Below are 19,714 nucleotides of genomic sequence, written 5' to 3'. Positions count from 1 at the left end.
GGAGCCCAGCCTGCGTGCAGGAGGGGAGCCCATGGCCAGCATCCCAGTGAGGCTCTCAGCCAGAGCTGTGCTCAGCCAGTACAGCATCAGCCCTGCGGCGCTGCTCGACTGCGGGGCCATGGCCAGCGGCACCAGGAGAGCCTGCAGCTTCCTGCTGCACAACACAGGCCTCCTGCCCTTCCAGTTCCTCATCTGCAGAGCAGAGCAGGGGGCAGCTGAGCCCACAGAGCAAGGGTGAGAGAAGGCCTGCAGCAGCCTTCCTGCTGGAGGGGGCCCCACAGCAGGGCTGGGCTGTGGCAGGCAGGACACACAACCAGGCTGCGCTGTGCCTCCTGGCCTCGGCTTTGGCTTCCTGGCTCCCAGGCCATTGAGGTGCTGGAGTGTGGCCAGAGCAGGGCAAGAGGGCTGCTGAGGGGCCTGGAGCACGTGGGCTGTGAGGAGCAGCTGAGGGAGCTGGGGGAGGGCTTCAGCCTGGAGAAGAGGAGGCTCAGGGGAGCCCTTCTGGCTCTCTCCAACTGCCTGCAGGGAGCTTGGAGCCAGGTGGGGCTTGGTGATTTCTCCCAAGCGACAGGAGAAGAGGAAAAGGCCTCAGGTTGTGCCAGGGGAGGGTTAGGGTGGCCATGAGGAAGAACTTCTTCCCCTGGAAGGGGAAGTTCAAGGTGGTGCAGGGGGCATGAAGAGCAGGAGGACTTTCCTGCAGGGGGAGGAAGCTTTGGCTTTGCAGGGGGGCAGGAGGAGCTGAGCCTGAGGGATGTTCTCTGCTCTCCCCTCTGGTGCACCCCAAAGGAAGTCCTCCCAGGCCCAGCGGAGGCAGAGCTTGGAGGGAACCTCTGCTGCAGCCAGGCTGAGCTGCAGGAAGGTGAGTGGCTGCTGCTGCCCAGCACAGGCTCCTCCACACTGTGCCCAGGCTGGGGGCTTGTCCCCATGGCGTGGGACACGCTCTGCATGCTGGGCCTGCACCTCTGCTTGGCTTCTTTCTCCCCTCCTGGGCTGTGCTCTGGGCCACGGAGTCCTCCCTGCCTGCCCTGGGCCCAGCTGCAGGCCGAGGCCTGGAGTCCTCCTTGCTGGGAGGCTGAGGGGGAGGCTGTTGGCCATCAGCCTCTGCTGGCTCTCTCTCTGCAGGCTGGCCTCACCCTGGGCATGTTCACTGTGTCCCCTGCCTTTGGCTGCATCCTTGCTGGGGAGCAGCAGCTGGTGAGAGTGGATTGCGCCGCGGGGCCGCCAGGGCCGTGCCAGGAGCAGCTGCTCATCGACATCAGCCACAGGGACCCCAGGGACAACCCTCTTGGCATCCCCTACACCCTGCTGGCCGAGTCCTGCCTTCCAGGTAGGTGCTGCCCACAGCTGCCTGGGGCCAGGCTGCTGCTGCTCAGCACCCAGCCTCAGTCCTGGCAGAGAGCAGCCAGCCTGAGCCCGAGCTCCCCTCTCAGCCTCCTCGCAGGTTCTTGTCAGCTCCAGCAGTGGGAGAGGCTGGGAGGGCTGCATGGAAGGAGCAGAAGAAAGCCTTTGGTGCTCAGGGTGCCTGAGCTCCCTCCTGACAGGCAGCTCCCCTAGCCAGGGCTGGCTTTGGCAGCTGCCTGGGCAGAAAGGGCTTCTCCAAGGGCGGGAGAGGCCCCCAGGGGGCCCCAGGGGCAGCTCAGCAGGAAGCTTCTCCTTGCTCAGCCCTCCCTCTGCTCTGCTCCGCTCGCAGCCTTCGTGGTCGATGACATCGAGGCCATCTTTGAGGGGCACCAGATCTGCAGCAGCAGCAACCTCTGCCCAGGCCTGCAGAGAGGGCAGGAGCAGCAGGGAGTGTTCCTCACCGACCAGAGGAAGTTCCTCTTCCCTGACGTGCTGGTGGGGCAGCGGGCCACGGCGCGCTTCAGCATCTGCAACAGGAACAGAGTCCCCTGTGATGTGCTGCTCTCCATCAAAGCCAGCCCCAGGAAGGTAGGGACAGGAGGCCTTGGGCACTCTGCAGCCTGCCTGACAGCTGCCCTCTTCCCCAGCCTCATGGCTTCCTCTTGCCCAGGCTAGGCCAGCTCAGCTGACAGCTGGGCTGCATTCAGCGTGTCCCAGGCAAGGCTTTAGCTCAAGGCCCCTGGGTGCTTGGGGGAAGAGCTGGGGCCTTGTGAGCCTCTCCTGGAAGCACAGAGAGAGGAGGAGCTTGCCCTCAACTTTGAGCCAGGGCTCCCAGCAGAGCCTTTTGGGGGGGGCTCAGCCTCTTCTCCCGGGGAGCAAGTGCTGGGACAAGAGGCCATGGCCTCAGGTTGTGCCAGGGGAGGGTTAGGTTGGACACGAGGAGCAATTTCCTCCCCTGGAGGCTTGTCAAGGCCTGGCCCAGGCTGCCCAAGGCATCTGCAGGGGGGTTTCAAAGCTGTGGAGCTGTGGTGCTGGAGGGCCATGGTTTGGGCTTGCTGGCAGCCCCCTGGCTCAGCACTGCTTGGGGTTACCCCCCTGAGATGGAAGGAGCCTGTCCAAGGAAACAGGCAGGGGACCAGGCTGCCTGGGGCTGCTCCTCCTCATCCATGCATGGCTGAGGCAGCAGCACCTGGGGAGAAGCTTCCTCCTAAGCCTCCTCTCTTGGCTCCCCCAAGCTGAAGAGCCGCCCTGGCCAGGTGTTCCAGGTGGATCCTGCCCAGCTGTGTGTGCCCAGCTGCTCCCAGGCCTTTGCCACTGTCACCTTCAGCCCACAGAAGGTGCAGAGGTACCAGTGCACCTTTGAGGCCTGCCTTGATGCTCAGAGAAGGTAAGTCACCTCAGGAAAGCTTGGGAGGGAGCTTCCTGACAGCTTCTGGCTCTTGGAGTGGCCTTGGGCAGAGTGCTTAGCACCCCAGCAGGGAGGGGTTTGGAAGGGACCTGTGGGGCTCAGCCAGCCCAACCCCCCTGCCTGAGCAGGGCCCCCACAGCAGCTTGCCCAGGATCCCAGGGTGCAGGGGGGGTTGGAATCTCTGCAGAGGAGACTCCCCAAGCTCTCTGGGCAGCCTGCTGCAGGGCTCCAGCAGCCTCCCCCTCAAGATCCCCTCTGGGGCTGCTCTTCTCCAGGCTCAGCAGCCCCAGGGCTCTCAGCCTCTGCTGCCCACAGGGATGCTGCAGGGAAATCAGCAGCTGTGGCTCTGAGCTCCAGCAGAGCAGGGAAGGCAATGTCCTGCTGCAGCCTGCAGCAGGGACTGTGAGGGCAGTGGGACATTGACCCAGGCTGCCCAGAGAGGTGGGAGCTGCCCCCTGCTCAGCACCACTGCAGCTCAGGTTGGTTGTGGCTCTCAGCAAGCTGCTGGAGCTGCAGCTGTCCCTGCTGCCTGCAGGGGCTTGGGCTGGATGAGCTTCCAAGGTCCCTTCCAAGGCAAAGCATTGCAGGCTTCTGTGAGCCCGAGGAGCCAGCAGGGGCTGGGGGACTCGGGCAGCAGTGGAGCTGTGCAGCTCCAGCTGAGCTGGAGCTTGCTAAGGACAAAGGATTGGCTGCAGTGGCTCTGTGCCCCGAGGCAGCTGCCCTTGCTGCCTCCTTGCTGCTGTGCTGAGGAGGTGATCTGCTGGATCTCCTGGGGGGCACGAAGAGCTCTGGTGCTGAAGGAGCCATTGGCTCCCCTCTGACAGAGCTCAGCTCCTCTGCCCTGGGCCCCCTGTGTGGCCTGGGCCTGCCCTGCCCTGGCCCAGCCCTTGAGTGGCTGAGCTGGGGCCAGGTCCAGCAGCTTGCTGCCCTGAGGAGCAGCTCCTTGGAGATCAGCTCCCTGCTGGGGTCCCTGAGTTGTGCCTCTGGCTTGGCCACTTCCTGCCGCTCCGCTCCTGCTGCGGGAGGAGAGGAGCCAGGGGGAGCTGTGTCCTGGGGGCCAGGAGCCCCAGGCAGGGCAAGGGCAGCAGCTGGCCCTGGCCTCCCTGCTTGCCAAGTGAGCAATGGCTCTGCTGCCCCTCTCCTGCAGCCCTGCAGCAGGCAGAGCACAGAGCCTGAGCTTCGAGATCAGCGGCGAGGGGAAGGTGCCGGAGGTGAGGGTCCTGCGCCCGGCGCGGAGGGACAGGAGAGGGAACCCCCTGCTGCTCTTCAGGAAGCTGCCCCTGGGGGCCTGGGAGAAGCTGCCCCTGGTCCTACAGAACTCTGGCCCTGTCCCTGCCCAGGTGAGCAGCTGCTGAGGGAACTCTGCTCGGGGAACAAGGCTGCTGCTGGGGAGGAGAGGGCCCAGCGCAGCCGGGGGGGTGGGCAGGTGCCCCACGGCTCTGCAGGTGCCCTTGGAGCCCAAAGGAAAGCCTTGGCTTGTGCTCAGAGCCCCTCTGTGGCAGGAGGACGACCTCCTGAGCTTCTGCTGTGGCAAAGCAGTGGGCAGAGGCCTGTTGCCAGCAGCTGCCTCCAGGAAGGTGCCCTCAGCCCTTCCCTTGTGTCCTCCTCTCCTTGGCCTCGGCTGCTGCTGGCCTTGCCGCTCCTGAGCCAGCCCTGGGGCTTGTGCTGCTTCCTTGCTCCCTGCCTCAGGGAACAGCCTGGGAAGGGGCCTCAGAAAGTCTGCTGGAAGCCCCTGGCTGCCTTCTGCTTGCCAGGAAGGGAGTTCCTCTGAGAGAGGCTTTGGAGGGGCAGGGCTTCCCCAGGCTCCCTTCTCCCCTTTTGGCTGGGCTGGAGGTCATCCTCCTGTCCTGCTGGCACTGGCTTGGCTCTGCTCCTGCTTTACCAGGCTCTGCTGAGCCTCACTTGTGGCTTAGTCCCCTTGTGCTCCTCACTTTGGGCCCTCCTGTCCTGCCTGCTGCTGTTTCCATCAGCTCCCAGGGGCTGTGGAGCCTTGGCTTTGGTCTGGTTTCACTCCAGCCTTGTGCTCAGAGCTGTGTTGGAAGGGGGGCAGCACCCTGGGCTCCCTGTGGTGGGACAGCAGCAGCGTGGGCTCAGGCCCTGGGCCATGCTGTGCCCACCCCAGTGTGCTCCTGCTCTTTTCCCAGGTGCTGCTGGACCTGCTGGATGAGGAGGGAGCTTTCTTCTTGAAAGCCAGGCCCAGCACCAAGTGCCTCTACCAGGCTGTGGGCATGGAGGACTCTGCTGGAGAAGGTGAAGTCCTGGAGCATGAGATGTGCTCACCCCCCCAGGGAGAATTCCTCTCCTGCTGCTGGCTTGGCCAAGCAGCAAGCAGCTGCTGGCCCTGGGCTGTGTCCTGGGGCTCTCTGGGCTCTTGCAGAGGGACTCTCTGCAGGGTTGCAGGTTTCCTTCTGGCAAGCTCTGGGAAGTGTTTCTCTTCCTCTGGACATGGGGGCTTGAGTCCTGGGGGGCTGTCAGCACCTCAGTGGAGCATCTGAGCTCTCTGCTGCTGCAGGTGGGGAGTCCCCAGCCTGACAGGAGGCAGCCCCTGAGCCCACAGCCAGCCAGCCAAAGCCCAAGGCACTCTTTGAGTCAGCTCTGCTGAAGGCAGGAGCTGGCTGGCTGCAGCTTGAGCCAGAGCTGAGTGCTGAGCTGAGCTGAGGGCAAGCAGCAGGGAGCTTGCTGCTGGGGTCCCAGCCTTGTGAGCCTGGGAGGAAGGTCTGGGAGCATTGGTGAGGCAGGCTGTGCCTAGAGGCAGCTGGGCTTGGAGCTGGGCTTCCTCTTGTGCAGCATGGCAATGTTTGCAGTGCCTCACCTGTCCCTGCTGTCCATCTCTGTGCAGAGAGGAAGCTCCACACTGCTTCCCTGCTCCTGCAGTGTGGGCAGGCAGCAGAACTGGAGGTGCTCTTCAGAGCCAGCCTGCCCCAACGCCTGGAAGGGAAGCTGCAGCTGGCAGTGCTGGACAACCCTGCTGGGGCCAGCACCATCAGGCTGCTGGGGGCAGGCTGCCAGGAGGACTTCAGCCTGGACAACATCCAGGGGCTGGTGGCAGACAGGGAGGAGGAGAACCTCCCTGAGAGCAGCCTGGAGGAGGACAGCCTGGAGGGTAAGAGGAGAGGCTGCCAGGCCGGAGCAGGGCACAGGAATCTCCAGGGCTGGGCTCAGGCTGTGCCGGCGCAGGGCTGGCCCAGATTTAGCAGCCAGCTGCTGTCCCCTGCTGGAGCCTGCAGAGCAGCCTTGCTTGGCAGCCCCAGGGAAGCTGGCCTGCCCAGGCAGGAGCTTGCAGGCCAGCAGGGAGGGCTTCCAGAGAGCAGCTTTGGGCTGAGGACCTCTGCAAGGAGGCCTGCCAGCCCCCGGGGTGCTGTGCAGAGCACAGCTGATCCTCTGTGTCCTCTGGGGGTGGACTGCTGCTGGCTAAGGAATTGCTCACAGCCAGAGGGCAGTGATCAGCAGTGTCCAGATGGAGACTGGGGACGAGGGGTGTCCCTCAGGGCTCCATGCTGGGCCCAGAGCAGCCCTGCAGAGAAGGCCTTGGGGGTGCAGAGGGTGAAAGTCTGCCCAGGAGCTGCCCCCTGAGCTCACAGCCCAGGCCCAGCCACGTCCTGGGCTGCAGGTGCCAGAGGAAGGAAGGCTTGGAGAAGGCAGAGCCCTGAGTGGCTGTGGTGTAAGGGGGCAGCTGGGTCTGCCTGCACACTGAGGCCTTTCTCTCTCCTTGCCAACAGCTGCCCCAGGGCACCACATCCAGTTTGGGGCCTGTGCCCTGGGCACCCCCTGCTCCGTGACCTTCAGCCTCACCAACCGCAGCAGGGAGCAGGCCCTGCGCTTCCAGTGGCTGCCTGAGGCCCCCTTCCACTTCTGCCCCCAGGTGAGCCTGGCTGTCTCTGCCCCCCTGCTGCCCACCCCCTGCCTGGCTGTCTCTGCCCCCCTGCTGCCCACCCCCTGCCTGGCTGTCTCTGCCCCCCTGCTGCCCACCCCCTGCCTGGCTGTCTCTGCCCCCCTGCTGCCCACCCCCTGCCTGGCTGTCTCTGCCCCCCTGCTGCCCACCCCCTGCCTGGCTGTCTCTGCCCCCCTGCTGCCCAGCCCCTGCCTGGCTGTCTCTGCCCCCCTGCTGCTCACCCCCTGCCTGGCTGTCTCTGCCCCCCTGCTGCCCACCCCCTGCCTGGCTGTCTCTGCCCCCCTGCTGCCCACCCCCTGCCTGGCTGTCTCTGCCCCCCTGCTGCCCACCCCCTGCCTGGCTGTCTCTGCCCCCCTGCTGCCCACCCCCTGCCTGGCTGTCTCTGCCCCCCTGCTGCTCACCCCCTGCCTGGCAGCTTCCCAGGAGCTACTGGGGAGCCACCAGGGAGCAGTGAGAGCTCCTTTCAGTGCCACCCAGGAGCTGCCCTCCCTGGTTTGCTGGGGCCAGAAGAGGCTCCATGCTGTGGGAGGTGGCATCCTGTGGTGCTGTTCCTCTCTAGCAAAGCCCAGATGAATACTCAGTCAGATGCAGTTTCACACAGTCCCAGCATGCTGGGGTTGGAAGGGACCTCTGGGCATCATCAGTCCAAGCCCCTGCTCCAGCAGGGCACCCACAGCCTGCCTGGCCTTGGCAGTGATCCCAGGTTGGTCTTGGCTCTCTGCTTCTCCCTAGGTGGGGCACCTGCATGCTGGCTGTGCCAAAGATGTTACAGTCACCTTGCAGTCAGAAGTGGAGGTCACCTTCCAGAGGCACCCTGTGAGCTGTCTCCTGTCCAGGATCTGCTTCCAGCTGCCCCCAGAGGAGGTCCCTGACTGGGACGACCGCCTGGGCACCCTCAAGTGGGTGGATACCACCAGGGCCCCAGGTGCCAGCTGGCCTCTCAAGAAGAAGGTGAGAAGCACAGCAGCCAAAGCTCCCTGAGCTGCCCCAAGAGGAGCTGCTGCTGGCAGCAGATCTCCCTCTCTGCTGGCCAAGAGCTGCTCTTCCTCCTGGCACTGACTCCATCCCTGAGGGCAAGCAGCAGAGTGTGTGAGAGGGGAGGAGGCTGCTGGGGGCTCTGAGGGCTCAGCCAAGGTGGGGAAGTCTCTGACAAGAGAGGCTTTGGCCACAGGCAAAGCCTAAGCCAAGAGCTGAAGTGTTGCAGCCTGTGTTGGGTGGGAGCTCACAGTTTTGGACACATTTGCCCAGCCTGCTGCAGCTTGGAAGGGCCCTCTGGAGCTCACCCAGTCCAACCCCCTGCTCAAACAGGGCACCCCCAGCAGCTTGCCCAGCAGCACAGGGGCCAGGGGGGGTGGGGAGCTGTGCAGAGAAGGAGATTGCACAACCCCTCTGGGCAGCCTGCCCCAGGCCTCCAGCACCCTCACCCCAAAGCCTCTTCTCCTCCTGGGTGCCAGTTTGTGCCCATTGCCCCTTGTCTGTCCCTGGGCACCACTGAGCAGAGTCTGGCCCCAGCCCCTTGCCTCCCACCCCCTGCCCTCCACTTGAGCTGTTGGTCAGCACTGAGCAGGTCTCCATTCCCTGGAGGGCAGATCTCTCTCTCTGCTTCAGTGCCTTTGCACTCCCAAGGAGTTCAAGCCCCTGCTGCTTGCTTTGGGGTGCAGAGCAGCAGCAGCAGCACTCTGCTGTGTGTGCTGAGCAGCTCCCTGGCCCCTTGGGGCTGAGCTCTGAGCCTTGTCTGCACCAAGCAGGGCAGCAGAGCTGGCCAGGCCTCTGGAGAAGAGGGCTGATGCTTGGCCTCCACAGGCATCCAGGTCTTTCCCAGCCCAACCCTCCTCTGCTGTTGGCTGTGGGCTCTCTGCTGGGGGGATCTCAGCAGCAGCTCCTGCTCTGCCTTTCCTGCTTGTCCAACACACTGCTCTTGGCTGCTGCCTCTGCCCCAGCTGCTGAGCCATTGTCAGACCTGGGCCCCAAAGCTTCTTGCCCAGCAGAGGGACAGCACTCACAGACTTCCCAAAGGAGTTGGTTCCCAGCCCCCAGTGCCCTTTCCCAGCCCCCAGCAGCGTGGCTGATGCCCCACAGGAGACTTCTCTCTGGGAAATCCTTGCTGCTAGGACAGGAAGGAAAAGGAGCTGCTGGAGCTGCTCCTTCTTGGGCTGCTCCAGCCCCAGAGCTCCAGGAGGGAAACTGACTCCTGCAGGAGAGGCTGCTGGCTTTCTAGGGGCCAGGAAAAGCAAGGTCAGGCCCTGGGAGCCAGGGGCAGTCCCCAGGGCTGTGTTTGCAGCGCTGGTGGCTTTGGCCAGCAGGTGACCCCCAGCCTCCAGCAGTAGGCTCTCCTGCTGCCCTCTCTGGGGGCTGAGGCCTGGGGATGGCCTTGATGGCCCCTGGGTGTGGCTGCTGCTGGAGGCTGCCTGCTCAGCCTGGCTCTCTGGGCTCTGCTCAGTGACTCTTCCCTCTTCTCTTGGCAGGTGCTGGAGCCAGAGGCAGAGCCAGCTCACACTGTGCTGGAGGGCAGCAGCCGCGAGGTGCAGCTTCTCCTCAGCGCTGTTGTCACCGGCGCTGAGCTCCAGCTGCCCCCAGAGGAGCTGGGGAAGCCTTCCTCTGCCTCCAATTCAGAAGATAAGGCTCCTCAGGGTTGAGAGGCAGGATGATAGAAGGAATTAATTCATTTCATTCATCATAATTTCCCTGCCCCAAAGGTTAATAAACTTCGTTCTCATTTGTTTGGGCTCGGGGATCTGGTGGGGAATCCCTTCCCCAACACCTTGGTAATGCTAACAATGTGAACACTGTAGAGAGAGGAAGGATTCCCTCTAGAGTGACTGCCCTCCTGGTAGCAAACTCAAAGCTGAAGGGAGAGAGAGTGGTGGTGAATGGTGCCACAGCCAGCTGGCAGCCAGGCACCAGTGGTGCCCCCCAGGGATCAGTGCTGGGCCCCATCCTCTTTAACATCTTCATTGATGATCTGGAGGAGGGGACTGAGTCAGGCATCAGCACATTTGCAGCTGATACCAAGCTGGGGGCAGATGTTGGTCAGTGAGAGGACAGAAGGGCTCTGCAGAGGGACCTTGCCAGGCTGGACAGATGGGCAGAGGCCAACAGGATGGCATTCAACAAGTCCAAGTGCCAGGGGCTGCACTTTGGCCACAGCAGCCCCAGGCAGAGCTACAGGCTGGGGTCAGAGTGGCTGAGAGCTGCCAAACAGAGAGGGACCTGGGGGTGCTGATTGACAGCTGCCTGAACATGAGCCAGCAGTGTGCCCAGGTGGCCAAGAAGGCCAAGGGCATCCTGGCCTGCATCAGGAAGAGTGTGGCCAGCAGGAGCAGGGAAGTCATTGTTCCCTGGGCTCAGCACTGCTGAGGCCACACCTTGAGTCCTGTGTCCAGTTCTGGGCCCCTCAGTTTAAGAAGGACATTGAGAGACTTGAAGGTGTCCAGAGAAGGGCAACAAGGCTGGGGAGAGGCCTTGAGCACAGCCCTGTGAGGAGAGGCTGAGGGAGCTGGGATTGCTTAGCCTGGAGAAGAGAAGGCTCAGGGGAGACCTTCTTGCTCTCTCCAACTCCCTGAAGGGAGGTTGTAGCCAGGTGGGGGTTGATCTCTTCTCCCAGGCACCCAGCACCAGAACAAGAGGACACAGTCTGAAGCTGTGCCAGGGGAGGTTTAGGCTGGAGGTGAGGAGAAAGTTCTTCCCAGAAAGAGTAATTTGCCACTGGGATGTGCTGCCCAGGGAGGTGGTGGAGTCCCCATCCCTGGAGGTGTTCAAGCGGGGATTGGATGTGGCACTTGGAGCCATGGTTTAGTTGTCAGGAGGTGTTGGGTGCCAGCTTGGACTTGATGATCTCAAAGGTATTTTCCAACCTCACTGATTGTATGATTCTATGATTTCCTCAGCAGGGCTGGCAGGTGGCAGGGCTTGGCACTGCCTTTGGGTGCAGCCCAGGCTCTGTCACCTTGCACAGAGAAATCCTTCCCACTGCAGCACCTTTGGCTCTTTCTCCCCTTTCAAGGCCTGCAGTGAGAGATGGAAAGGAAGGAAGTTACTCTGCTCCTGCCCTAGTCAGGATCTCTAATGTCTGCACTCTTTTATAATTCAAAGTGATGCTGGGGATTATCTTGTATTCCCTTTCTCTGGGAGATACATTCCCTGCCTCTGCTGCTGGGTGAGGGGCAGAGGATCACAAGCTCACAGGATGCTAGGGGTTGGAAGGGACCTCTGGAGATCTGCCAGTCCAAGCCCCCTGCCAGAGCAGGAGCAGAGAATCCAGCACAGGTCACACAGGAACACATCCAGACAGGGCTGGGAAGGCTCCAGAGAAGGAGACTCCACAACCTCTCTGGGCAGCCTGCTCCAGGCCTCTGGGACCCTCACAGTGAGGAAGTTCCTCCTCTTGTTGAGGTGGAACCTCCTGTGCTGCAGTTTCCATCCATTGCCTCTTGTCCTATCCCAGGGCACAACTGAGCAGAGCCTGTCCCTGTCCCTTCCTTCCTGACCCTCAGCTATTGATAGCCATTGATCAGATCCCTCTCAGCCTTCTCCTCTGCAGACTAACCACCCCCAGGGCTCTCAGCCTCTCCTCCCCAGGCAGTGCTGCAGTCCCTTCAGCATCCTTGCAGCCCTCCCTCAGACTCTCTCCAGCAGATCCCTGTCCCTCCTGAGCTGGGCAGCCCAGAGCTGGATGCAATATTGCAGGTGAGGTCTCAGCAGGGCAGAGCAGAGAGGGAGGAGAACCTCCCTGGCTGTGCTGGCCACACTCCTCTGGATGCAGCCCAGGACCCCCTTGGCCTTCTTGGCCCCCAGGGCACATTGCTGTCCCATGCAGAGCTTGCTGCCCACCAGCACTCCCAGCTCCTTCTCCTTGGGGCTGCTCTCCAGCAGATCCCCTCCCAGCCTGTGCTGCTGCAGTTGATTCTTCCTGCCCAGCTGCAGGACTCTGCTCTCATCCTCCTTGACCCTCCTTAGGTTCCTCTGTGCCCAGCTCTCAGCCTGCCCAGGTCTCTGCACACCACTGTGATCCCTGCTGGAACCTGCCAAGCAGATATTTGCCAGAGCAAAGAGGAAGTTGGGTGAAAGGGAAGTTGAATTTTCCACTTCCTGATGCGCAGAGGGTGCTGCAGCACTCCCTGCTGTAAGATGACCTGCAAAGACTCCGTGTCACTGTGTGTCTGCAGGAAAGGAGGCTGGAGCCGGGGGGAGGTTGGTTTCTTCTCTCTGCTATCAGGTGATAAGACAAGAGGAAATGGCCTGGAACTGTGCCAGGGGAGGCTTAGGTTGGGGATGAGGAACAATGTCTGTGCTGCAAGAGTGGTCAGGGACTGGCACAGGCTGCCCAGGGTGGTGGTGGAGTCCCCAGCCCTGGAGGTGTTCAAGGAAGCTGTGTGGCCATGGCACTTGGGGACAGGGTTTGGTGGCCATGGTGGGGTTGGGTTGCTGACTGGACTGGGTGAGCTTAGAGGCCTTTTCCAACCCAAACAGCTCTGTGGTTGTGTGACATTGTGGCCCAGGGGAGCAGGACAAAACTGCTGCAGGAAATTTGCTGCTGTGGGGCTCTCTCAGCCTTTTATCTCAGGAGATGCTTCTTGACTTGGGTAGTTTCAGCTGAGTGGATTGCACAGGATGGAAACAGAGCCTGCCTGCAGCGTTCAGGATGGGTTAATAAGCTTTAGACAAAAGCTTTCCCTCATGCAAAGCTCTTTGCCTTGCAGAGGCTGTGTCTGACAGTGAGACATTGCCATCTCTTGGGCAGGTGCAGCTTCAGCACAGCCTCTGCTGAATTCCTACACTAATCCAGATCTCTGAAGTGGAGCTGAGGAGTAGGGAAGGGTTGAGTCTGTCACTGTGTCCTGCTGCTGTGGCCTGGGGGGCTTCTGCAGCTCCCTAAGCAGCGTTCCACTGGGAGGGAGCCACCCTGTAGGGCAGCAGGGCCGCAAGGTTGCTGCATCCCCTGATCCTAGGCAGGGTCAGCATGTCCTGAGCCTACCTCTGAGGACTTCTGTAGGGCCCAGAGGCGGTCATGGGCAGGCACAGAGGTTCCCAAGGTGGCCTTGCATGTGTGTGTGTGTGTGTGTGTGTGTGCAGACACACAGCAGAGCTGCTGCACAAGTCAGGCTGGAGGCTGTCAGGCTGGAGGCTGGCAGGTTGGCAGGTTGGCAGGTTGGCAGGTTGGCAGGCTGTCAGGTTGGCAGGCTGGCAGGTTGGAGGATGTCAGGCTGGGGGTTGTCAGGCTGGGGGTTGATCTTCCACCTCAACATGAAGAGAAACTTCTTTGGTGTGAGGGTGCTGGAGCAGGCTGCCCAGAGAGGTTGAGAAGTTTCCTCAGGAGACTTTCAAGCCTCACCTGGATGTATTTGTGAGTGACCTGCCCTGGGTGCCCCTGCTCTGGCAAGGAGCTTGGAGTGGATGATCTCTGGTGGTCCCTTCCAACCACTACCACTCTGTGATTCCAGGATCCTCCTGGTTTCATTGATGCAGTTGGTACACACAGCATTAATCCTTGCAAGGGCAAAGTCTGACCCAGGCAGCCAGCACCAGAACAAGAGGACACAGTCTCAGGCTGTGCCAGGGGAGGTTTAGGCTGGAGGTGAGGAGAAAGTTCTTCCCAGACAGAGAGATTGGCCACTGGGATGTGCTGCCCAGGGAGGTGGTGGAGTCCCCATCCCTGGAGGTGTTCAAGAGGGGATTGGATGTGGCACTTGGAGCCATGGTTTAGTTGTCAGGAGGTGTTGGGTGACAGGTTGGACTTGGTGATCTCTGAGGTCTCTTCCAACCTTATTGATTCTGTGATTTAATTACATTTGGGACTATTGTCCTTTACCTCCTAGAACTGAGGCTTTTGAACACAAGGCTCAGAACTGACTTCCTTTTTTTATGACATCTTTTAAATGATATCTGCAACTTTCTGCAATCAGAAGGGTTCAGGGGATGAAGCTTAAGGAGTTCTAAATCCACTGAGTCTCATGCAAAGCTGCAAGGGTTGGCAGTTCTGGTGTCTGAAGTGCTTCTTGCTGCTACAGCTGCCTCTGACAAAGGAGGTGCCCAGCCACAAGGTCCTGGTTTGAATTAAGTTTTGTCTTTCAGAAGGGAAGGTGCCAGGAGGATGGAGCCACAGAGGTCCTCTGTGAACTTATTTGATGGAAACTGATAACATTTGGCTTAATCCACAGCATTGGCTCAGAGGGTCCTAGAAAGTGTCACCTGCCCTTTGGTGATTAGGCTGCTGTGGGGTTAGTGATCCCAAACTGAGGGGCAGGGCAGGGCTGGGCACCAGAGGAGTGCCAGAGGCTCTCCATGAACCCCTCTGCCTTTCCTAAGGGAAGAGAAAGGGAAGAAGGGAGAGAGGCTGATGGGCTGGGGAAGAAACTAACCCAGCTGGGATGGGAAGAAGAACAATGCCAGGGGATAGAGACACAGAGACACAAACCAAGATGGAAGCCAAGCCCTGAGGGCAAGGATGGCACCACTGGCACCACTGATGCTGGGGGCAGGCCCTGGGCAAGTCCCAGCCTGGGCTCAGCAGCAGATGGGAAGCGGATTCAGGAGCTGGATTCTGGAGCTGGAGTGAGGAAGACAGGGATGGGGATGGAAGGCAGAAGGGAGAGAGTCCTGCTGGGACAGCAGCCAGGGAAGAAGAGGCTTGAGCCTGGGCAGCCCTCAGCTTGCTGCTGAAGATGCCATCCATGGGCTGCAATCCCTTGGGGGGCACTTGAGGCTCCCCTCTGCTGTCTGCTCCTGCCCACAGCTGCCCCCTCTGCCTTCCTACCCCCCAAGGTGGGGCAGAGCTGTGGCAGTGCCCTTGGTGTGCAGAGCAGCAAGTCTGAGGCAGAGGCTCTGTGCCCCCCAGGCCTTGGCAGGAGCTCTGCCCCTCAGCTTCTCCCTGCCAGCAGCAGCCCCTGGCTGTGCCAAGCTGCCCTGAGCTTCAGCAAGTGCCTGAGTGAGCAGAGCCTGAGCTGGGCACTCCCAGCCTGAGCAGAGCTGCTGCTGGGCCAGCTCAGAGCAGATCAGTGGTGCAAAGATGCAACCTATCATTTGACCAGAAAAAGCAAATCCTACTCACCCAGGGGCTTAAGAGACCCGAAGAAATGAAGAAATACAGAGAAGATTTCCATTGGATGCAGAGCACTACAACAATCTCCCTGCACATTTGGTGTCCTTGCAGTTAGTCCTGTTAAGATTCAGCTGTCCAAGGGGAAGTAAGATCAGAAGGGAACTGCTTCCCTCTGTGCCCCTGCAGCCCACAGACCCTCACCAGCTGTTGCTCTCAGTTCCCCAGCCCTGCAGGATAGCAGCACAGCTGCACCCACACAGAGATTTCCTGCACTTTGTACTGGCTGGGAGGATCCCAGATCTACCATTTCATATCAGTCAGCATCCAGGTTGTTATTTAAGGGCTAAAGCAACTTCCTGACACCTATTCCATGCTATTGAGCCCAGCTCTGTAGGTGTCCCTGCCACTAACACCTCCTCCTGTGGTTATAGAGTCACAGAATCACTGAGAACACAGTCTCAAGCTGTGCCAGGGGAGGTTTAGGCTGGATGTTAGGAAGAAATTCTTCATAGAAAGAGAGATTGGCCATGGGGATGTGCTGCCCAGGGAGGTGGTGGAGTCACCATCCCTGGAGGTGTTTAGGAAGAGACTTGATGGGGTGCTTGGTGCCATGGTTTAGTTCATCAGGTGGTGTTGGGTGATAGGTTGAACTTGATGATCTCAAAGGTCTCTTCCAACCTGGTTGTTCTGTTCTGTTCTATTCTATTCTATTCTATTCTATATTGATAGGGTTGGAAGGGACCTCAAGGCTCAGCCAGTTCCAAACCCCTGCCATGGGCAGGGACACCTCACACTACAGCAGGTTGCTCACAGCCACAGCCAGCCTGGCTGCAAACACCTCCAGGCAGGAGGCTTCCACCACCTCCCTGGGCAACCTGTGCCAGTCTCTCACCACCCTCATGGCCAGCAACTTCTTCCTCACAGCCAATCTCAATCTCCCCACTTCTAGTTCTGCTCCATCCGCCCCAGTCCTATCCCTCCCTGACACCCTCACAAGTCCCTCCCCAGCTTTCTTGGAGCCCCCTGCAGATCCTGGAAGGCCACCAGAAGGTCTCCTGGGAGCCTTCTCCTCTCCAGACTGAACAGCCCCTGGAGCCAGCCTCTGGAACCAGCTGTTGCAGCTGCTGGGGTTGAACTTCTGCACTGCTGCTGATCTTTGAAGCCCTTCAGGAGTGTAAGCTGGCCCTGCAAAAGAATGCACTCCCCCCGTGCCCAGTACCACTGCAGCAGTGGGCAGAATGTGGCCCCAGTGCAAGCCCTGCTCTGGGACAGGAATCTGCTTGGTCAGGACCTTCCTCTGCTCCTGACTGAGAAACATCCATTGTGCTCAGCTGGCAATTGGAGAGAGCCCAAGCTAAGAAAGTCCTCACATTAGCTGGCTCCCCTTTCCCACCCTGTTTTCCCTTTGTGTGTTGCTCTCAAGGATGTCACAGAAAACCTTTCCCCCCCTGGTGCTGTGCTGCTGTTTTCCTTCAGTGTGGTTAAGAAACAATATAGTCCCCAGTGTGCCTCAGCAGCACATCTCTGTGTCTTTGAAACCCCTCCAGGGATGGGGATTCGACTGCCACCCTGGGCAGCCTGTGCCAGTGCCTGAGGAGCCTTTCACTGAAGCAGCTTCTTTTAATGGCCAGCATAAACCTCCCCTGCAGCAAGTTGAGGCCACTTCCAGTTCTGTTTGTGGTCTGAGGGAGCAGCAGGGAGTTCTGCTGCAGGTTCCCCTGCAGGAGCTGTGACAGACCCATGTCCTACGTGGAGTTGGGGGCTTTTCAGCCTGGAGAAGAGAGAGCCCTAGGAGACCTTAGAGCAGCCTTCCTGTGCCTGAACTGGACTGCAGGAGAGCTGGGGGAGGACTTTTGACAAGGGCTTGTAGTGACAGGATGAAAGGGAATGAATTGAAGCTGGAAGAGGGGAGATTGAGACTGGAGATGAGGGAGAAATTCTTTCCTGTGAGGGTGGGGAGACTCTGGCACAGGTTGCCCAGGGAGGCTGTGTGCTGAGCTGCAGCCAGAGCAGAGAGAGCAGCAGCACAGGGAGGGGATTCTGCCCCTCTGCTCTGCTCAGCCCCCACCTGCAGCACTGCCTCCAGCTCTGGGGACCCCAGCACAAGAAGGACCTGGAGCTGCTGGAGCAGTTGCAAAGGAAGCCACAGAGATGATCAGAGGGCTGGAGAACCTCCCCTGTGGGGACAGGCTGGGAGAGTTGGGACTGTTCAGCATGGAGGCTCCAGGGAGAGCTTGGAGCAGCCTTCCAGGACCTGAAGGGGACTACAGCAGAGCTGGGGAGGGATCTCTAACAATGCCTTGTAGTGATAGGATGAAAGGGAACCAATTGAAGCTGGAAGAAGGGAGAATGAGACTGGAAATGAGGAAGAAATTCTTTCCAGTGAGAGTGATGAGACGCTGGCACAGGTTGCCCAGGGAGGCTGTGACTGCTTCCTCCCTGGAGGTGTTGAAGGCCAGGCTGGATGAGGCCTTGAGCAAGCTGGGCTGGTGGGAGGGTTGGAACTGGATGAGCTTCAAGGTGCCTTCCAACCCAAACCATTCTGTGAGTCTATGAGTTGGAGCATCTCACTGCAAACCTCCTGTCTGCTTTCCTCTGAACAGCCTGGAGAGCTGGGGGATCAATCCAGCCTGGGAGGTTTAGCAATCAGCTTTCCTTAATCAACTTCATTTATTCTTGAAAGATAAAAGAATACAGAATACAGAATCAACCAGGTTGGAAAAGACCTTCAAGATTACCAAGTCCAACCTATCACCCAGCACCATCCAATCAACTCAACCATGGCACCAAGGGCCTCATCCAGGCTCTTCTTGAACAGCTCCAGTGATGGTGACTCCACCACCTCCCTGGGCAGCACCTTCCAATGGCCAATCTCTCTGTCTGGGAAGAATTTCTTCCTAACATCCAGCCTAATCCTCCCCTGGCACAGCTTCAGACTGTGTCCTCTTGTTCTGGTGCTGGGTGCCTGGGAGAAGAGACCAACCCCCACCTGGCTACAACCTCCCTTCAGGGAGTTGGAGAGAGCAAGAAGGTCTCCCCTGAGCCTCCTCTTCTCCAGGCTAAGCAACCCCAGCTCCCTCAGCCTCTCCTCACAGGGCTGTGCTCCAGACCCCTCCCCAGCTTTCTTGCCCTTCTCTGGACACCTTCCAGCAAGTCAACCTCCTTCCTAACCTGAGGGGCCCAGAACTGGACACAGGACTCAAGGTGTGGCCTCAGCAGTGCTGAGCACAGGGCACAATGACTTCCCTGCTCCTGCTGGCCACACTCTTCCTGACGCAGGCCAGGATGCCCTTGGCCTTCTTGGCCCCCTGGGCACACTGCTGTCTCCTGTTCAGCTGCTGTCCACCAGCACCCCCAGGTCCCTCTCTGCCTGGCTGCTCTCAGCCACTCTGACCCCAGCCTGTAGTGCTTGAATCCAAGGCTTTCCCTGCTCATGTTTCACCAGGACAAGGCAGTGAAAGGCAGCCCCACATTCCTGCCTTCCCTGCTGCACCCTGAACCAGGCTGGGAAAGCTAAGAGTAAAGTGCTGGCCACATTTTAATGTCACCAGGGGAGGAAATGAGTGCTGGGATTGTTGGGAAAGAGCAAGGAAAATCAATTAGCTTATCAAATCCTGAGGGGTTATCAGTTCCTGCAGGAACAACCTTGTAGCAACTCTCCTGGGGTGGATTTATCCCTTTTCCCAAAGGAGTTTTGTTCTGGTTCCCTGCTGTGCAGCACACTCCTGGTCTTTTCTTCTCCATCTCTGCCTTTATCTAGGACAAACCAGATTTGGGGATGCTCAGCCTGGAGAAGAGAAGGCTGTGGAGAGGCCTTAGAGCAGCTTTCCAGTACCTGAAGGGGGCTACAGGAGAGCTGGGGGGAGGGACTTTTGACACGAGCTTGTAGTGACAGGATGAAAGGGAATGAATTGAATCTGGAAGAGGGGAGATGAGACTGGAGAGGAGGAAGAAATTCTTTCCAGTGAGGGTGGGGAGACTCTGGCACAGGTTGCCCAGGGAGGCTGTGGCTATGTCCTCCCTGGAGGTGTTCAAGGCCAGGTTGGATGAGGCCTTGACCAACCTGGGCTGGTGGGAGGTGTCCCTACCCATGGCAGGGGGTTGGAAGTGGATGAGCTTCAACATTCCTTTCAACCTAAACCATTCTGTGAATCCATGGCTCCCCCTGGGTGTGTTTCCATGCAGACCCCAGGATCCCATCAATCCATGGTTCCCCCCTGGGTGTGTTTCCATGCAGACCCCAGGATCCCATCAATCCATGGCTCCCCCTGGGTGTGTTTCCATGCAGACCCCAGGATCCCATCAATCCATGGTTCCCCCTGGGTGTGTTTCCATGCAGACCCCAGGATCCCATCAATCCATGGTTCCCCTTGGGTGTGTTACCATGCAGACCCCAGGATCCCATCAATCCATGGTTCCCCCCTGGGTGTGTTTCCATGCAGACCCCAGGATCCCATCAATCCATGGTTCCCCCTGGGTGTGTTTCCATGCAGACCCCAGGATCCCATCAATCCATGGTTCCCCCTGGGTGTGTTTCCATGCAGACCCCAGGATCCCATCAATCCATGGTTCCCCCTGGGTGTGTTTCCATGCAGACCCCAGGATCCCATCAATCCATGGCTCCCCCTGGGTGTGTTTCCATGCAGACCCCAGGATCCCATCAATCCATGGTTCCCCTTGGGTGTGTTTCCATGCAGCCATTTGTCTAATTTCACTTTAACCCCTTCCAAATCCCCACTGCAGGGGGGGCACCATGGTGCCAAACTCCATGCTAAACACTGAGAGGGACACTTGGACCCTGCAGAAGCAAAAGGACAACTTCCTACTGTGTCTGACGGAACCAAAATGTGATGCTGGAAGCTGAGAGGGGACTACTCTTAGAGAATCACAGAATCAATAAGGTTGGAAGAGACCTCAGAGATCACCAAGTCCAACCTGTCACCCAGCACCTCCTGACAACTAACCCATGGCTCCAAGTGCCACATCCAAGCCTTTTCTGAACACCTCCAGTGTGCCTTAGATTCTGCAAGACACA

The 19,714-nt window shown here is 59.5% G+C and overlaps 1 protein-coding gene across 1 annotated transcript in view; it reads left to right on the top strand.

Moving 5' to 3' along the window:
• The window catches only part of LOC137455223 (hydrocephalus-inducing protein homolog), a 34,145-nt gene extending 14,705 nt beyond the window's left edge, over window positions 1–19,440 (top strand). The window contains exons 15-24 of the mRNA XM_068165844.1: window positions 1,123–1,327; window positions 1,691–1,929; window positions 2,577–2,728; window positions 3,897–4,089; window positions 4,894–4,999; window positions 5,589–5,852; window positions 6,469–6,611; window positions 7,374–7,592; window positions 9,107–9,337; window positions 19,423–19,440. Coding sequence (XP_068021945.1) covers window positions 1,123–1,327; window positions 1,691–1,929; window positions 2,577–2,728; window positions 3,897–4,089; window positions 4,894–4,999; window positions 5,589–5,852; window positions 6,469–6,611; window positions 7,374–7,592; window positions 9,107–9,277 — 1,692 coding nt within the window. The 3' untranslated portion in view covers window positions 9,278–9,337; window positions 19,423–19,440. The remainder of the gene's footprint in view (window positions 1–1,122; window positions 1,328–1,690; window positions 1,930–2,576; window positions 2,729–3,896; window positions 4,090–4,893; window positions 5,000–5,588; window positions 5,853–6,468; window positions 6,612–7,373; window positions 7,593–9,106; window positions 9,338–19,422) is intronic.
• Window positions 19,441–19,714: the final 274 nt, after the last annotated feature.

Source organism: Melanerpes formicivorus, unplaced genomic scaffold, assembly GCF_026170545.1.
Source record: "Melanerpes formicivorus ecotype bairdi unplaced genomic scaffold, bMelFor1.0.p_v2 SCAF_93, whole genome shotgun sequence".
Lineage (NCBI taxonomy): Eukaryota > Metazoa > Chordata > Aves > Piciformes > Picidae > Melanerpes > Melanerpes formicivorus.
This window is presented reverse-complemented; position numbering and strand designations above follow the sequence as displayed.